The 19154-nt window shown below is 38.4% G+C and overlaps 1 protein-coding gene across 2 annotated transcripts; it reads right to left on the bottom strand.

Moving 5' to 3' along the window:
* Positions 1-1062: 1062 nt before the first annotated feature.
* On the bottom strand, positions 1063-15491 carry LOC124111178 (proton-transporting V-type ATPase complex assembly regulator TMEM9-like). 2 transcript variants are annotated; one of them, XM_046470795.2, is made up of 5 exons: positions 15304-15491; positions 14123-14226; positions 13261-13354; positions 12557-12688; positions 1063-5252 (listed from the first exon to the last, which is right to left on the bottom strand). In XM_046470795.2, the coding sequence occupies exons 1-5, from the start codon at positions 15385-15387 to the stop codon at positions 5082-5084; spliced, it is 585 nt and encodes a 194-aa protein (XP_046326751.2). In that variant the 5' UTR covers positions 15388-15491; the 3' UTR covers positions 1063-5081. The 2 variants fall into 2 exon arrangements, with proteins under 2 accessions (XP_046326751.2, XP_046326757.2); XM_046470801.2 differs by having other exon boundaries at positions 12566-12688.
* Positions 15492-19154: the final 3663 nt, after the last annotated feature.

Below are 19154 nucleotides of genomic sequence, written 5' to 3'. Positions count from 1 at the left end.
CTGAGTCACTCCCTAGGTAGATAGCATGAGTAAAGATCAATGATGTCATGTTATGACCCACAATCATCCAGCATACGCAGCATATGCACATCCCTCCCTGACTTTCCAGTGTATCATATCTTATCATATGATAAATACCTGTCACACACATACCACCATATCTTCGTTTGGGAGTCTGGTTTGAATGACACAATGTTAAAATAACTCTCTAATCAAATTGAACTGTTATTTCATGGTGTCACAATTACTCGCCTCACCTGGTGTAAAAAACAAAATATAATTGGGATGCCTGGTAGCATAAGGACTTCTTGCTCCTTTTCAAACTCAGGAAACAATATTTTCCAGCCACAAATTCATATATAACATCCCTTTGATACATTGTAAACCTCTTTGGGTAGCTCTCATGCATGTGGCACTAGACACCTATTTTTTAAGCAGATCAACTCAAGTTCAAAAGTAATTTTGTCGATTTCAAGCTCATGAGTGAGAGAAATTCTGTGCTTTGATGATAAAATAGATGGAGATGGTCACATCCCTTCTGAAACAAAGCATGGTCATTATTTGGTCCTGGGTATTTTGCAAAATAGAATGCTGATATAACACACCAGCTGGTTTAAGAGGATCTCATCCCAAAATAGCTTTCAACTCTGACAGGTGTTCTGTCAGACTTGTTGATCTGTTTACATGCAAGAGGACAAGTGAAAATATTTACAATTTCCACACCCCTGGTCACTGAGTGTGAGTGAGTGAATTCGGTTTAACACCACTTTGAAGAGTATTCAAGTGACACAGCATGTCAGCATGATGTGGGAAGAAAGCCCAAAGTGATGCAGGTCTCAGACATTCACTACTTCGCTGTATACATCGAGCAGGGGTATGAAGCTGACAAACCTAGAAACAGAACTTGGGCAAACTGTTATTCGAACCCATAATCATTGGTGTTTGGAGTGCCCAAGGGACACAACTCTTCACAGCAAATTCACTTGCACCATGCATGGAGTCCTATACAGCAAGCACTCCCTACATCATGTAGGGAAACATTGATTACAAACTCTTATCATCTTAATACTGACATTTATTATTCAATGAATGTTTGGATTATTACAAAATGTCTGACATTCAGATGATACAAGATACATTGTATGTACACAAACACTATACAACAAAAAGCTTCAGTTACTGAACTGTAGCTAGGGCTTATACATCTATAAGGGTTCTCCCTCACCAGGAATCCTACACATTTAACACAATCTCACATACAGGAATCCAGATTCAAATCATGACCAAAGTTCCTCAGGAATATGTGGCTTCATGACCGATTAGGGATTTCTTAGATATTAAAGATGAAACCCTTGAAGCAAATCTAGTTTAAACGAAACTCGAATCATGAGTTCAATTTGTATGTGGATCTCAACTCTTAGATGTTAAGTGCTAGGGAAAACCCTGTTCTACAATAGAAGGAGTTAACATAATCCATTATTTACATTTCTGCAAATATCAGGCACCCTTGTCTTCCTAAGGCAAGGGAGTTAACTGACTATAAAGTCCAGTTTCCACCTGTCCCGAACTAGGCTGGAATTTTGGAGTTATATTTTGGCTGAAATAACGATTCTATGCATAGTCCAATCAAAATTACGAATTAAATCAACATCCGGTTCGTAAACTGTCATGCACATTTTGGTTGATTGCAGGATTTGCAAAGCATGTGTAGTGTAAACTGGGCATTGACAGATACTTTTCAAATCTTTTCAAGTTTTTAATCAAGGCACTCAACTACTTTTATGTACTTTGCTAGGTAAGACCCGTGACAATTTAGATCTTGATTATGTATTAGGTTGTCTTGACTGGGCGCCGCCATTTTCATTGAAGCAAATGCAAGTATGATAAGATAGGTGGAATCTGAATGGTCAATAGGTGGGACATAGAAGGGACATGACTCGATCGAGCCCCAAAATTCCAGCCTAGTTCGCCAAAGGCGGAACTGGACTTTTATAGTCAGTTAACTCTCTTGCCTTGGGAAGATGTGCACCATAAACAAGCACTTCATTCAAAATATTCACTACATTTTGTCAATCTATGAAACAAACAATTACCATCATTATGGAAAAATAGGTATTAAACAGGGAAGGAAAGGAGAAAAACATTAATTTTCCCCCCTTTGGAATGTCACAACCAGCACAATCAATGTACAAAACAGATGAAATAATGTGTTCAGTACCTCTCCAAATATTACTATCTACATGATACTAGTCACACCTCTATGGAAAAGATACATTGATGACAATTATGTTCAACATCATAAAAAACTGCTTCCAGCCTAGTCAACAAAATAACAGATCTTCAACCGGGGTAACAAACATCATATGTCACTATGTGATAACGGTTACTGGTACATGTTTTGCATTGAACTATCATGTAATTGCCAAACTGTTGCTAGTCTTAGGCTAGTGTTCATTTCTAATGCTGTCACATTGTTCAGTGATTAGTATGCTATTAATAATGCTATGTAATATACATACAGAATCACACTGCACAGAGCAAACTAGCATAGTTGCTTGGGTCTTAACATAGACAGAGAGCTCTAGTTGTGTGATGGACAAAGCTCATGTAGCTACACAGTGTCTTGCTTCTTGCTACAGACAGGAATCACTGGATAACTACAAAATATACTGTGTAGAACTTTCATAGATGACTAGGCACATACGAGAAAAATGTAAATAAATATGTTCCATTTGTTGCAAGTGGCTGTTAGAAATGTGACAAAATAACAGAGCACTGCAGTCATAATAACAGTTGCAATGACATCACATACAATTTGTATGTGACATCAGTAGAATAGCTCAATAGTTTATTTGTAAGTGACTGGCAAACCTACGTTTTACTGAAGTTTCTGACGAAGTAAGACAAAAGGTTATTCATAGAATAACTGGTAATTATCTGTTCCTTGTTAAGAAATTTTACAAACCCCATTCCAAGATTCGTGAAGTACAAAATAAATTCCTTTGAAAAAGATAATTTATTACTCTGAATAAGACAGACTTTTTGGGGTGGGGGGTGGGGCTTTACCAATTTTGGCCCAAAAATTCAGGTCGGCAGGTGAAATATATTTTTTTTAAAGCATGCAATCTCAAATATTTTTCTTTGTTCCCTCAAAATGTTAGTTAGGTTTGAGAAAAATATAAGTGTGGGTTGGAGGAATGGGATTCGTCAGATTTTGTTGTGTTTTCAAATTTGTAAGTTAAATAAATAGGTTTTGATCAAGATAATTATAGTGTTGTAAACAATTTATTTATGTAGGAAGTGACAGTAAGTGAGCTTGGTTTTTTTAACATTTTACTTTTTTCTGGTCAGTAGATGAAAAAAACACTGCTTTTCATTTTTTCCCCCATTTCAAATTTTTGGAGTGGTGGGTTTCATAAACCAAATTTAAGAAAAAATCTGGTCTTCCTGGCAAGCATAACATCTGCAGAACAACATGAACTGCTAGCTACAGACAATATCACAGCGCACACCGGTGCTTCCCACCTCTACTGGTGATTGGGTTTCAGAGTAAATATCTTATTGGTTTTATCAATGAATGATCCTTTGGTCAGGGATACAGATTAACCTAGGAAATAACTCACTAGGAAAAGTGATAACTTACAGAAACATGCCCCTAAAGGTTAGACATTCAACCAGGAAACCTTTAACATTAGGGAAACAAGCTCAGGATAGGAGGCTACTGCTAATTTCTATCCCTGAGAGTTAATATCTTTGTGGTTATATACAGTTGTCTAAAGGGCAATAACGGGATAACTATCACAGTCATGCCTTGTTCAATTTCAGAGATGTAATTTTGATAGTAATACTCATTTGACACTTATGATTGGGATAAAATATATAAGTAATAAACGAAGCATATACATATACACACTTACATTATGTCATTGACATAAGACATGATAACAAGCTTACGTAGTCTATATGTTCATGTGTGTTGTTCATGATGTTTAATGTCACGTATAACAAACTCTCATATAGACCCAACTGTAATCAGTGGCCAAAATAACTGTCTCTTTTTGTTTGTTATTTTTCTATGTATATACTGACTATGCAGGCAGGTAATTTTGAAGATGGGCAGGCAACTCTTTGGGTCACCTCCCTGACTGTCTTGTTGGGTTCTAAAACTGGCTGTAATCCAATATCATTTCACCACCCGTCCCATTTTGAAGCATAACAAACATGTTAACATATACAAACCACATACTGAATCATTTGGTTGTGTTTATGCTAAAGCTAACACTTATTATGACTAAATTTGGCTTACAAACACAAATTGTATATCGAATGAATGATTTGAATTCGTCTAGCATTTATTTTAAGTGCAACTTCAAAACAGTAATGCACCCAATCAAAAGTTGTACAAGTGTATCTGTTTTTAAATTTATGTAAACCATGACTAGGATATCAGCATAAGCTTATATGATATTCATCATATTTTCATTACAAGATGTCAGGTATCACAGTCTCATATAGAAACACAGTCATGACAAAGTCCCGTAACTCTGGCAGATGCAAGGAGATCCTGACTCCCCCCTTCTGTTTGTAGACCATAGGCCTGTAGCTATCTGTGATCCAGTCTCTGGAAACCACACAATCTTAGAACTGTCAAAAATCCTAAAACTGCCCAATATTATCCTCCGCAGCGATTACAAACATTAACATTTGTTCAACTGCCAGACATAATTAAGGAATTATAAGGCTACACACTGGTATCTGCAACCCAAAGATCTTAAAACTGAAAATTCCTGGACCCACATTAATATTATCTTCAGCAGTGAGAATGAATTGTAACATTTACTCAACTTAATGATATGCACAAGATATTTTAGACCTACATCCGTGTATCAACACCTCAAATTAAATCTGAAAATAGCTCAACTTGTCTTCATATTATCCTCAGTGATAACTAAGATAACAATTTGTCTCCTTCTAGAAAGAACAAAGGTACATTTAAGCCAGGTTGATGGTGAGCGACCTGATACTTGTTGCATGAGATTCAGCTATGTACTCTGACCCACATCTCCACTTCTTCTACTGCTTCAGTTAAGCATGGAATGCCGGTCATATATGTGTTTCCTCTGTTCCTTCACAGTCCCCTTCCACTTCTTCTGCTCATCGGACACACGGTTGAGGATCGACCTCTGCCGTGCGGATGCTGACGCTGCTGCTGCCGTCTCAAGCGGCGACATCCGAGGTATAGACAGGTCATCCTGGAAATATACGTCTTCCATCAGAAATAGGGAACAGAGGGAGACGGCAAACACATGCAGGAAAATAAGAGAATGATTATTTGTTTCCTGAAAAATAACAGACTACAAATCATAAGTGGTTGAAATAATACTCAGGTGCTTGTGGACATTAATGAAGCTGGTACAATATTCAGGCAGAGAAATGTACGTGAGACAGCCTACTGTCTCGGGTACGTGGGACAGCCTACTGTCTCAGGTTCATGAGATGGATTACTGTCTCAGGTACGTGGGACAGCCTACTGTCTCAGGTTCATGAGATGGATTACTGTCTCAGGTACGTGAGACAACCTACTGTCTCGGGTATGTGAGACGGCCTACTGTCTCAAGTACGTGAGACAGATCACTGTCTCAGGTACGTGAGACGGATTACTGTCTCAGGTACGTGAGATGGCCTCTTGAGACGGGGGTAGCTGCGGTACTCAGAGCGAAGTGCTTAACCACAATTAATTCAACCACAGTAGTTGGCCCACTCAATAATCATAATGGCAATGATAATGATAACAATAATAAAGCTGGCACAATAATGACAATAATAATAAAGCTGGTAAACACATCAACCATTCAAATGACACTCAGGACTAGACTGACAACATGTGAGCCTAATGTGGAAGGAAAGCCGAAAGTGATAAAGGTCCATCATGGTCCATGGCATTTACAACCTTGGAAGCTGGAAAACCCACAAACTTATCTGGATATTTATGCCATTCAATCATATCACAGCCTAAGATGAGAAGAAAAGACACACACAAGGTTCTCACTGCAAAACAAACCTAAGAATAATCAAGTCCTGACAAATGAACCTACAGATTTGCGTAATCTGTGTAGTCAATAACTATAGCAGTAGTGGAAGTTTTGCTTGTGGGATACGGTGCATGTGTCAAGTGAAATAGCTACAGATCATGAATTCCACATGCACAGAATGACTCTCCACCACAATTCTCTTCTCTATGGAAATGGATTCTTCCACTTCATGTGGAATGCCTACTGTCCCAAAGCGTGGTGTGTACCCTAATTTTTATTAACTTTATTTATCAATAATCCGGGCAAGTCCTAATGGCTAAGAGACAACTCTGCACAGAGAGTTGCACGCACATGACAACATGGCCATCCATGCCCCTCTCAGAGTGATGAAACTTCTGACTGGCTCCCTTTGAAGAAAACACTACACAAATAATTACCCTTGACGAGGTCAATAGGTGAAAACAAGGACCCGAGGACCCGACTTCTGAGGTCAGACCACCAAAGTGGTTGGTTGTGAGGGTCCTTGTTTTTGCATATTAACCTCGTCAAAAGTAATCATTCATTTGTCATACTGAACTTAACTTTTAAGTTCATGAAGTCCTTACCCCCATGTTTCAGTGTTAGAAACTGGCACTAGTCCTATAGTCCTTGCCAAACTGCCCAATTTACAGTAAAGGTATCTAAGGACTAGTAGAAATTTGCCATTTTTAAGGGGTTCGCTATATGTTATCATTATAAGGGTTAGTTTCTACCCCTGTGTTTCATTACAGTAACTTGGCTGCGAAGCTTGAAATGTTCATACCAGACGCCATCTTGTTTTCTTGCAGATGAGTCAATATTCATCATGTGACAGGTCAATACTGATAATGTGACGAGTCAATATTCGATGACAGTGTCAGTCACATGATTTTAGGGTCTACATTGAAACTTACTGTCTCGTCACATGATATGGATTAACCAATGGAATTCCAAGATTTTTACAAGATGTATAACAATACAGGTTGTTCCTTGGGATGCACAATTTCAAGCTATCCAATACAGTCTGCATCTGACTTTATCTTACACTGACTTGTTTGTCTACAATAGTTCTTATACTCATCAAGTCTCCGTTCTGTGCTACTGTAAATAAATCCATCTACAGATGTCAAAACAGACTGTGATGTGACGGATATGATCTGGTCACAATACCATCGGCAGTAATTGAATAGGATGACCAATACCATCCACACTGATACCATCACTTGCATCAATCTCATTAAAATCAGATCAAAGTTCTCTCTGCCGCTAAATAAAGATCTGAGGACATCCCATTACGGAACAACCTTTTGTGAACTTTGACCAACCACTGAAATGACAAACAAGAAGTCGACATCAGCCAATTAGAAAGCAGCTTTCTCAAGCTTTACGTCACTCGTTTCAACCTAACGACTCTCATTTCAGACTACGCTTGAAAAATATGTTGACACAATTCTCGATTAAAGTTTTTGAAAACTAAACAAATGAACTTTCCGGAATGTCTAATATTTGGTTGAGATTGTATGGCAGTACTTCCCACATACTGTGAAACGCCTTCTCCGTACAAATGTTTATCCCACGGAAGCGAGAGATGGACGATAATTTTGACGGAATCAGTCGTACGGGCCGTAACTGTTGTTCGGAATACCCCGTGTTAACATTTTCGAGGTTGCATGATTAGAAAACACATTCCGACTGTCACTTTTATGATCTGGTAAGCAACACTTAGATTGGTCGGATGAAAGGTCATTCTGACATGACCCAAAATGGGATGTCCTCAGATTTTAATGAGATTGCACTTGCATTAAACTATTTATTCTGCTTTGAAACACACTGTGATTGGACCATGACGTCAGTGTTAAAAACTCTCATATTGGCTGCTTTAAAAACTTCCTTTTCCTTATTAATTGTAATGGCACATGTTAACATATAGGAATTATTTCATGTATCCTTGGAGATTGTTTCAATGACCATTTGTCACACATTACACAACTTAAAATACAGCCATGGCACTCTGGCTCACCTGGATATGTAGTCAACAGAATTAAATGTCAACAAAGACAGACACTTTACAAATAATAAGTATAGATACTAGATAGATATAGAAACATGAAACAAGAAGCTAAATTTTGACACTGTTTCTAAGTGAGTGAGTGAGTATGGTTTTACGCCGCTTTTAGCAATATTCCAGCAATATCGAGGCGGGGGACACCAGAAAAAATGGGCTTCACACATTGTACCCATGTCGGGATTCGAACGCTTTAACCACTAGGCTTAATCTGCAAAAATGAATGTACTATACCATGGTTGCAATACACAATAGTTATATTTACTTTATACAAAGTTTCGACTCTGAAACCAACTCTCTGCTACGGCAGCCATATTGAATTGAGTGAGTGAATATGGTTGTAAGCCGCTTTTAGTGATATTCCAGCATTATCACGTCAGGGTGACACCAGGGTGGCTACGGCACTGGGAAGTTATAGCTTTCAGGATGTTTGATGTGCAAAGGTCAAAATATCTATTTTAATATCAAATTGAAAATCAGATTCAAACCTCTTGAACATGTTGAACAAATTCAGGTGTCACCATTGGTGGCAACAAGCATGTGACGTTTCAGCTTCATTGGACAGACGCTGGATGCTGGACAAACAGCCCAACACATAAACTCACTTGACTTTCAGTCAGGTGAGCTAAAAATAAGTGACAGGTCATATCTGTGTGCAAATAATCCTCTACAAAAATGACAATTTTGTGGAAATGTGCAGTGATATTGCATGGATCCTGTGGCCTTGACTTTTTTTCTGCTACTAGCAAAGTTTGACAAGAATTTAACAGCCATATTACCATCTCATCCTACTGGGTACCCACTCACTGCTGGGTGAACAGAGGCACATTTCGAACACTTGCCTGTGGAGACACCACATGTGGTACATGTGCTTTAGTTTGGAGCAGGACCGAAGCCCTAGAAACTCTCAGGAATCAATCTGCTTAACCAACCAACTACTCTCCGAGACTGACATTACTTAACTTCACTTGACTTTTGCACTGTGCACAGGACCATGTGCCAGATTACTACAAGAGTAACTTTTTTATTGGCACTCTAGAAGTTGGTGAATAAATAAGAAAACATACAACTTTATGGAAAACAACTTCTGGTTCCCAGCATTTAGAGATGTTTCCATGTAGATTCTTACACCGTTATCAAGCTGACTCCATCTACATTGAAACGTCTTTAAACGCAATAAACCAGAAGTTGTCATCCATAACGTTGTATGTTTTTTATATTTACTACAATGGTCCTATTACCATATTCGACGTAATAAGCGCCCGATTCTAATAAGCGCCCACGGCGATATTTGCTAATATATTGGCTAGTGAACAATCCCAATTAACATCCCTTTCAATTGATCAATGTACACAAGACTTATTTATTCATGTATAATACACACTTGTGTGTTATATGCACCCTTAATTATGGGCAATTAAATTCTGGAAAATATATCTGTCGTGTATAATACTACTTTTCTTCTGTATCATTTCAGGCTGACAGCATAAACCACAAAATTTATGATCTTTCAACTTTTTTTTCTCACCAAAATTATATTCTAATAAGAGCCCCCTATTTCTAATTTTGAGAGCACTTATTATCTAACAAGCATTTAAAGGATAGAATTTACTAAATGTGACACAAACCATGCCAAGAGAATGGTACAGAGAAATACCAACAATACTGACTCAAAGCCTACATCGAATTGAAAATTTGGTTACACGTAAGAAATATTGCCAAATCTAACAAAATAACATTAAGAGCTGATTTCTTCTGTAACTGACACCTTCATGCAGTGTGAGAACCTCCACCGACACGTGTGAGACAAGTTAGTACCTGAGGCCAACACTGTATGTGATGCAGACATGAAACAGGTACCTGACTCCAGGTGAGAACCTACATCAGTAGCAGCTCTAGGGGTCACAATTCACCGACATATCATAATTTTAACCAGATGATGCGATACACAATATGCCTAACCATGTATTGATTCATGTTTAACTTCCAAACTGATTTTCAAAAAAGTAATATTTACCAAATTTTCCAATAAGCCTGGTCTGATAACTACTTGTTCTTGTGTTACCGTACTGCCTGTCATGAATCAATACTAATAGTATTAAAACAAGCATGTACTAGCCACGGACTAGTTCATCATGTTCAGATGAACTACCTCTTGTTAGCTGGGGCCACATCGAACATGGAGACGTTCGTGTAAAAATCGAGTAATATTGTGATTCAGGTATTGCAATATTTAAGAAATAAAGTTTGCTCTTTCCCCATTGTAGTGTAATAAACCATAGGTTTGCCCTGAACTATAATAGTTAAACCACAAGGACCTTGACCTGAAACATTCCATCCCCCATAACATGCAGTGTAATGACCTTGACCTGAAACATTCCATCCCCCATAACATGCAGTGTAATGACCTTGACCTGAAACATTCCATCCATCATAACATGCAGTGTAATGACCTTGACCTCATCCCTTGACCTCAATCCACGACCAACAACAACCACAGACACACCATAACTATCCCAGGTCCATCAATACACAGTGCAAACTGAAGGGGATGGCTACATATTCAGTGATTAGCGGTATCAGAGTGATATGCTGACTAGTGTGATGAGGACATAGTGACTCACTACACTAAGTTTACACAGATAATACATCATGCACAGAGAATGCTTCAGAACATGTGATCAGGTATTCTACATATACTGATATCTTTAAGACATCTTAATTTTACAACTTGATTTGGTTTAGAAAATGTTGTACTTAATGTTTCAGTTAATAGCCTATTTCAGACATGTTGAACTTCATATAACAATCAGGAATTCAATCTGCTTATCATTATGTGCTCTGACAATGGGTAGCAAGGTAATTTTTCTAAGCTTTAAAATAATCCCTGAGAAATGAATCTGGTAAGTTTCAAATATAAATTAATGCTGGTCTCAAAGCTTCAGGTCTAGAATAATTTAGAAGCTGAATGACCCGAAAGTAATTTATCAAAGGGACATACAGGGTTGATAAACAGATGTCAACATGGTCAATATATAGCTGACAAATGTGTAAAGACCCGTTCCATCTTTGTTTATTAGCATAATAAACATGACCAAGGATCAAGAGAATCAGGACAGATTAGACAAGTCAGAGGCGAAACAGCTTTCATTTTTCATTGACATGCCTTGAAATTTTGACTTGGTAATAATCTTAATTCAGCATTTTGAGCATGTTGAGAGCAAACAAGCCAGTTAAAGTAATTGAGTTAATCTTATCTTATAATCTTATATGTTTTCAACCATACTTGTGACAGTGTTCGAAATAAGCGCCTGCCCATAGGCAGATCTTGTGTCGGGCCTGTAGTTTCAAATTTGTATGGGCCCTTATGATCTTCAGTAAATTTACTGGTCAATTTATTTGTCACAATAAGCTTCAGTTTTTTAAGTGAGGGCCTGAAGAGTTTACTCAGGGGCTGCAGCTTCCAGAGTCTCTGGGTCCTGATGACAGCCTAGCATTTTGTTATATTTCAAACACTGTTGAAAGATATGGCACTGTAGATAGCCATCCAATCAGATTACACCATGAGTGAGAGAAATCTTCTGCTACGTTTGTGATAAGAGAGATGAAGATGAGGATGTCACTTCCTTTGGTTGCAAATGAGTCCAGGGTATTAATCATAATAGAATGGAGACATAATACACTGGGTAATACAGGATGCTCATGCTAATATCCTCAATGAGCGGGGCTACGAGCCAGTCCTTAGATTACTTTTAGGCACAGTGGATTGGTATAAGTACCTTTCATTAATTATGAAATAAATCCTTACTTTGTGGTCAATAATGAACTTAAATCAGTTATGCTATATCAAGGAGGTTATTGAAGTTCAACACATCTCAAACAGGTACACAGAGCACTGCAAAACACTCTTATGAAAAATAACATTGAACAATTTCATTCTGAACACATGTTCTGTTCAACCTAAGCATCAAACAGCATCCATAACATCTAAACCTTATAAATTAACAAAGGGAGGTTACTCTTAACAGACTTGACATAATTGGGATTGACCTAAATCTAATTAAACGGATGAAATATCTTTAATATGTAGTTCATGTATATTTCCCCTATAGTCACTGACAGTGCTTTCAAATCTTCCTCTTAATCTATTGTCAAATAAGTTGGAATTTATCATACAAGTTTTTTGCTGGAATTTCAACATTCATTTATCAAAAAACCAAACCCCCACACACTTAAAAATTGTCAACTATTTATGAAACAACAAATATCTGACTCACTAGGAGATGCGATATGCTACAGATATTGGAGTACACAAGTAGTAAAAGACTTTGCTCCATCTATTGGAAACACAACAGTATTGATGCCATGCTGTTTGATGCTTGAGGCTGAATGTTAGTGTGTTGAAGAAGCAAGGAACAGAGCCGCAGCCAAAACTTGTTACCAAATTCACCTCCTCGTCTGCATGTTCCTGGTAGTGAGCGGGTCGACGTGCGATCAGTGGGTCCAGACACATGAGGAACAGCATGTACACCATCAGCAGGGACACCACACAGATGATGAAGATCACCACCACCTGCAACACAATGAGGAGAGAGTGATGGCTTTTGTTGAGTGACTGATAACATAATAGCAGTACTTCATTTTCTAAACAATTACAATCAGGACTCTTCAATGTTAATCATTTTTAACATTGTACATGTTGTAAGTCTTACTTATGACATGTATGAGGAGTCATAATAATGATAATAATAATATGTCATCGTCATCATCATATCCGACAGCTAAAATATTTTCATCATACATTCTTCTCACTACATCTTATTGTCATCACATCATATTCTCAGCATATGATAACATGTGTATCAAGATATCGTATTGTCATCACATTTTGATGGCAACAGTCTATTGTCATCAGGTCATGTTTTTGCCTTCACAAGCTTTTTGTTAACACATCTTCACTAGATTTTTTCTGCTTGTCGTCAACCATGTCAACAGATCTGTCCTGATTATTGTCAACATAATTTATCATGCTTATTGTCAACAGATCTGTTCTGTTCTGTCAGTGCTAATTGTTTAGGAACAAGAGTAACATCTGGCTGGATCAACACGTCCAGGAAGCTGTACTCAATGAAATTATCAAATGACCTTGATGGTTGTCGTGTTTCTACTCTCCTTGGAACATTCACATCGTGGGCAAAAGATTTCAGGATTCTTTGGGAGTGCCACAGTGTCACACTTGCTGCAAACATAAGCACAAAAAAATTAATAAACTTTAGGCTAGGTATACTATTATGCCATATATGACTTTTAGTCTATGATTCTCAGCTTCATTACTTCAGGGTGACGATACACTGGCTCTAACAAATATTGTTAAACAATTTTACAGGATTCCTGATACATGACAGGTCAAGTTGCGGAGTGAACACAAAGTCACACCAGCTGACATCCTTTAGGGTTAGAACTACAATCACAAGCCCAGGAATGATAAAATGCCCTTGTATTGTTAAAACAATGGGGAAATTAGTAAATGTGTACTAGCCCCGGGCTAGCTGGCTAGTGTTAAGTTCTATTCCTGTCCTTAAACCACACTAATAGCATAAACAGGGAAAGCCAAGTTAGAAAATACTTGGCCCATCAGGGAATATTTACCATGTTTACATAAATTTACAATGTTTACTCTGTTGACTTGTATCAGTGACAATCATCTTTATGTATAAGAGATGGTTGACAATCACTTTACCATCTTTACCCCTGTTTTAGATATTCTTGAATCCCTTGGTATTGCCCATCTATTCTAAGTCACAGTATGGCAGAAATACTGTTGTCACTTTCAATTTAAACATGTTTAAGTCACCATGGTCACTGACTCTCTGATCTCATTCAATATAAATGTCAACAAAAAGTAATCTATACACATGCTATATGAGGTATTGGTAATTCTCTTTCTGTTTAAACATAATCCACAATTAAAAATAAATCAAATAAACCATGCTGAAAATTAACTTACCATTCCTGATTTCCTACTGTTTGTACATAAACTGTCCGTTCTGGTTTTGTTCCATTTCTTTCTAAATCACAAACACACTTGCATCGTGCATCTTCATAACTAGCCTGCAACATAGCAACATCATCATTGTTGAACGAATATGCTTGTTAAACAAAGGAATATTTTCCATACGTGTCCAAGGGAAAATGTTTTCTTACATTCAATATGTCATCAAAAAGCAGCAGCTAGTAGCTTGCTAGCTTATAGAATCTGTGTGAAGAGCATGATGGACATTTTCATGTTCTATTATGCTTACCCCTGCATGTTCAGGTCAAATGATTTTTCTTAGGTGTCAAAAAGTACATAATGCAGGATTCAAATGAAAACTAGCTGAAACATACCAAGACTTATTTGTGCTCCTTCTTTTGGCTGCATGGACGAGTACCATTATTAAGAAAATATTAACAGTTTTGAACAGTAATGTAGATGATCATTCCAAGGATATTTATTTCCTGGATCAGCAACATGTAGATCAAAACACCATTGATCACCAAGAAAGAAACATGGCTCCAGAGACGTTAAATGCCAAGTCAAAGAGAATATGTTAAGGAAGGTAAAAGAAGGTTCATTTTCAGAAGTTTGTTTTGTTGGTTGATAAATACTGCCATACAACTGCGGCCAGCTGTGTAAATAATGTAAGAATGGACCAGACAAACCAGTGACTGATAGTATGAGCAAATTCCTTTGCAGTGCACGCTCCGGCTCTCGCTTCACTGATCTACCTTGATATCCTTAGGGTTAGGGTAGCTTACCCCCAACTCTATCCTTGGCCCCCCTCTTTCCAATCAGTTACCCCTGACCCCTTTTGATCATGAGGGTCAGGTGCCCCTCTATCCAAGAGGGCCTTGTAAAATGCAGTACTTCCTTTAAACAACTTAAAGGTTAAATGAACACCTGATTATTTTTCTGTACTGAAGAGATAACATGCCATCAAATTTGGCCCTTTCCATGTTTTCAGTGCGCGTATCGTTCTAATTGTTTCAGTGTGAACAATAAAGTAAAGGGCGCCTTGACAGTAAATACGCATGCCATTACTGCTAATAAGAACTCCCGCATAAATGGTATCGGCACCAGCGTTCAATTCATTTTGGATCACATGACATTACTAGGCATTTTCGGATGTACGTTCGTAAACTACATACGTTTGTTTGAGAAACACACTGAAGGACGATGATGATGGCAACAGTAATTTGGAGAATCCCTGTAATACTCGGAAAGGTCGCCATTCCTGCTCTGTGTTGTCCTACGACGGAAAATATTTCCAATTATAATCTGTTTTTCCTCATCGTAATAATCAAATCGGAAATATGGATTTCGCAACTTATAGTTAAAAGAGTCATCAAAGGGAAATAACTCTTGGTTAGATGATAACTGAATACACATGTCTATGAGATCAGAGACGGATTCGAGTCTCGAAATCTGAATGCTCTTGTGACTAAATTATTTTTGCATCTTATTGGACTTTTTTACCATTAAATCGTAAACTTCTTCGTATTCTTCATATGGATCACTCCGTGTGCAAATCGTTTAAAATGTATGATATTGACAGTGAGTGAATGGGTGTGGTATACGCCACGTGTAGCAAAAATCCAGCAATGTCACGGCAGGGGGCACCAGAGATGGGCTCCACACTGTGTACTCATGTTGGGAATCGAACCCGGGCCTTCGACGGGACGGGAAAACGCTTTAACCACAAGACTACCCCACCGCCATTGAAAGTTGTTTTGAAGTTGCTAACGACTGTTTGACAGACGGATGAGAACCAATGACATAGCTTTGTGAGAGACAGTGGATGTTTTATTTCCCTTTAAGTTCTCACGGGAAACCTCTCTATGAAGTTAACAGCCTTATAAAGAGTGAGTGGGTTGGTTTTAAAGTCGCTTTTAACAGTATAACATTTATATCGCGGCTTGTCAGCTTAATGTGGGAGCAAAGCCCAAAGTGATGCAGGTCTCAGACGTTTACCACTTCGGTGAAACCCACGAGCACGGGTATGGTGCTGACAAACCTAGAAACATAATCGAGACTAACCGGGATTCGAACCAATTCTAGGTTTCTGGCGTGCCCAAGGGACGCAACTCTGCACAGCGAATCGCGGCGTCATAGACGACTGGGCCATCCGTGCCCCCTAATAGCCTTATAAAACAAGCCGACCAGACAATTTGATTAAAATGGTAGTGGCATTATTCAAAACACAAACCATTTGGCTGTCAAATTCTAACTCATTGGTGTATCTTTTCTTGATGAAAACAATACTCGGGCGAGTGCACTGCGGATAGTAATACTCTTTTTTTTCAGTCATAGTTACTGCTTACAACAGACTGACTTCCGGTCGTTGTTAAGAACTAAACATGTTTCCGAAGGATCCTTTGTTATCTTCATGGCCCATTTCGGTTTTATTTGCAGGTCGCCAGGTATACACAGAGTATACTAGCAGAGTAAACAAGCAGTCATCTCCATCAGTCTGCTTGTTTACTCTGCTAGTATACTCTGTGTTCATTAGTCATCCACTGGCTTCCAATTAGCTGAATCACCTCTCTGTGTCCATCAACTAGTCACTGTAACAAGTTAGATGTCAATAAGTGTATATATACCTATGTTGTTTAGCCCTATCCATCACTTGCTTGATAAAGGTGTTAGGATCTACACCGAAACGTCGCACTAATTGTAATAAAGAAGTTGTACATCCATAGAACTCGTCTTACTTCACGGGTATCATAGTTGTGTTTTGTACCAAACGTCCGCAGTGTTTCCGCGACTTTGTTCATCTTATAGTATATATCGTAACATTCCAACTTTCTTGGTCAGATCCAATTTTAAAGTGTATAATTTCTTCAGACAATGTATCTTACACGTGTAACTCCCTCATCGGATGTGTACAACAATGCCACCTGCTTCAGACATACAGGCACGTGTTGCCCTGGGCTCTTTACTGTCAGCAGTATCATGTACTTCAGACAACCTATCTTACACGTGTACCTCCCTCATCGGATGTGTACAACAATGCCACCTGCTTCAGACATACGGGCACGTGTTGCCCTGGGCTCTTTACAGTCAGCAGTATCATGTACTTCAGACAACCTTTCTTACACGTGTAACTCCCTCATCGGATGTGTACAACAATGCCACCTGCTTCAGACATACGGGCACGTGTTGCCCTGGGCTCTTTACTGTCAGCTGTATCATGTACTTCAGACAACCTATCTTACACGTGTAACTCCCTCATCGGATGTGTACAACAATGCCACCTGCTTCAGACATACAGGCACGTGTTGTACTGGCCTCTCTACTGGCAGCAGTATCATGTACTTCAGACCACCTCTCTTACACGTGTAACTCCCTCATCGGATGTGTACAACAATGTCACCTGCTTCATACATGCACGTGTTGTACTGGCAGCAGTATCAGGTACATCAGACAACCTATCTTACACGTGTAACTCCCTCATCGGATGTGTACAACAATGCCACCTAGCTGCTTCACACGCTCCTGTTGCGCTCCTGGCGTGTCCTGGGCGCTCCATTGGCATCAGTAGCGGGTACGTCAGGCAACGTGTAATTGTATCACATAATAAAGACAATGACACTGGTCTCATATTAACTACTTTATTACATTGTATTGGCAATCAGATACAGATGATTGCGGTCGAATAAGGGTTCATAACTCCCTCACAACTAAGGTAGACAACTCCCTCACAACTGAGGTAGACAACTCCCTCACAACTGAGGTAGACAACTCCCCCACAACTAAGGTAGGCAACTCCCTCAAAACTAAGGTAGACAACTCCCTTACAACTAAGGTGGACAACTCTCTCACAGCTGAGTAAATAAGGCGCAGAACTCTCTTACAACTAATTACATGAGGTGCTAGACAATCTTAACCTTTCCTTTTCTATTTTTCTAAAAATCAGCAACATCGGTATCGAAGGTTCCGGAGTTCCTTCATCTAACAATCAATGTACAATGACTCAATAAAATACGCAGGACCGTATGCTTTCAACACTATACCAGGGTATAATTCAGTATATTCTATATTGTTGGATTTTTTTATTTATAAATGATATAGATTTTTTCTCCCCACAATTTAAGATCTTTCCAGTGTTTTTTTTTAAACATTTAAACTCAATTTGATTTTTATCCAAGCATTTCCCCCGTGGTTTAAGTATGTTGCTGTTATGCTTTGAAACTGTTGTATTCCCTCTGTTTATATAACACCAATTACGGACACATACTATAGTATGACAGGCACATTCGGAAAATACATAGATATATAATCTGTACAAACTATTTCGAATGAAGCAGGTTATTTGCTAAATACATATACACATGTTGGGTCCAAAAGCAAGGCATTCCGCTTTGGAAAACACTGGATGAAACTACATGAAAACGCACGCCCCTTTAACATACATGTATACTGGATATACCTACATAAAAAAACGACTTCCATTTATACACAGGATGCAGCTACATGATAAAGTACACCCATTTCATATACATGTGATACACCTATAATAAAACATAACCATTTAATATACACAGGGTGTAGCTATATGATAAGGCACGCCATTTAATATACACAGAATGTAGCTACATGATAAGGCACGACGATTTAATATACACAGGATGTAGCTACATGATAAGGCACGACTATTTAATATACACAGGATGTAGCTACACTATAAGGCACGACCATTTAATATACACAGGGTGTAGCTACATGATAAGGCACGCCATTTAATATACACAGGGTGTAGCTACATGATAAGGCACGCCATTTAATATACACAGAATGTAGCTACATGATAAGGCACGACGATTTAATATACACAGGATGTAGCTACATGATAAGGCACGACTATTTAATATACACAGGATGTAGCTACACAATAAGGCACGACCATTGAATATACACAGGATGCTGCTACACGATACGGCACACCCATTTAATATACACAGGATGTAGCTACATGATAAGGCACGACCATTAAAATATA

This window comes from Haliotis rufescens, unplaced genomic scaffold, assembly GCF_023055435.1.
Source record: "Haliotis rufescens isolate VD_foot unplaced genomic scaffold, xgHalRufe1.0.p SCAF_5, whole genome shotgun sequence".
Classification (NCBI taxonomy): domain Eukaryota; kingdom Metazoa; phylum Mollusca; class Gastropoda; order Lepetellida; family Haliotidae; genus Haliotis; species Haliotis rufescens.
The sequence above is the reverse complement of the archived record's forward strand: the minus strand, read 5'-3'. Positions and strand labels throughout refer to the sequence as shown.

Excerpts from the sequence above, each read along its gene's own strand:
- LOC124111178 (XM_046470795.2), bottom strand. The coding sequence starts at position 15,387 with ATGGCGACCTTTCCGAGTATTACAGGGATTCTCCAAATTACTGTTGCC. Across the intron at positions 14,227-15,303 it reads AGTGTGTTTCTCAAACAAAC|GCTAGTTATGAAGATGCACG; the intron begins GTATGTAGTTTA and ends GCTATGTTGCAG. Across the intron at positions 12,689-13,260 it reads GAAACACGACAACCATCAAG|GTGGTGGTGATCTTCATCAT; the intron begins GTCATTTGATAA and ends ATTGTGTTGCAG.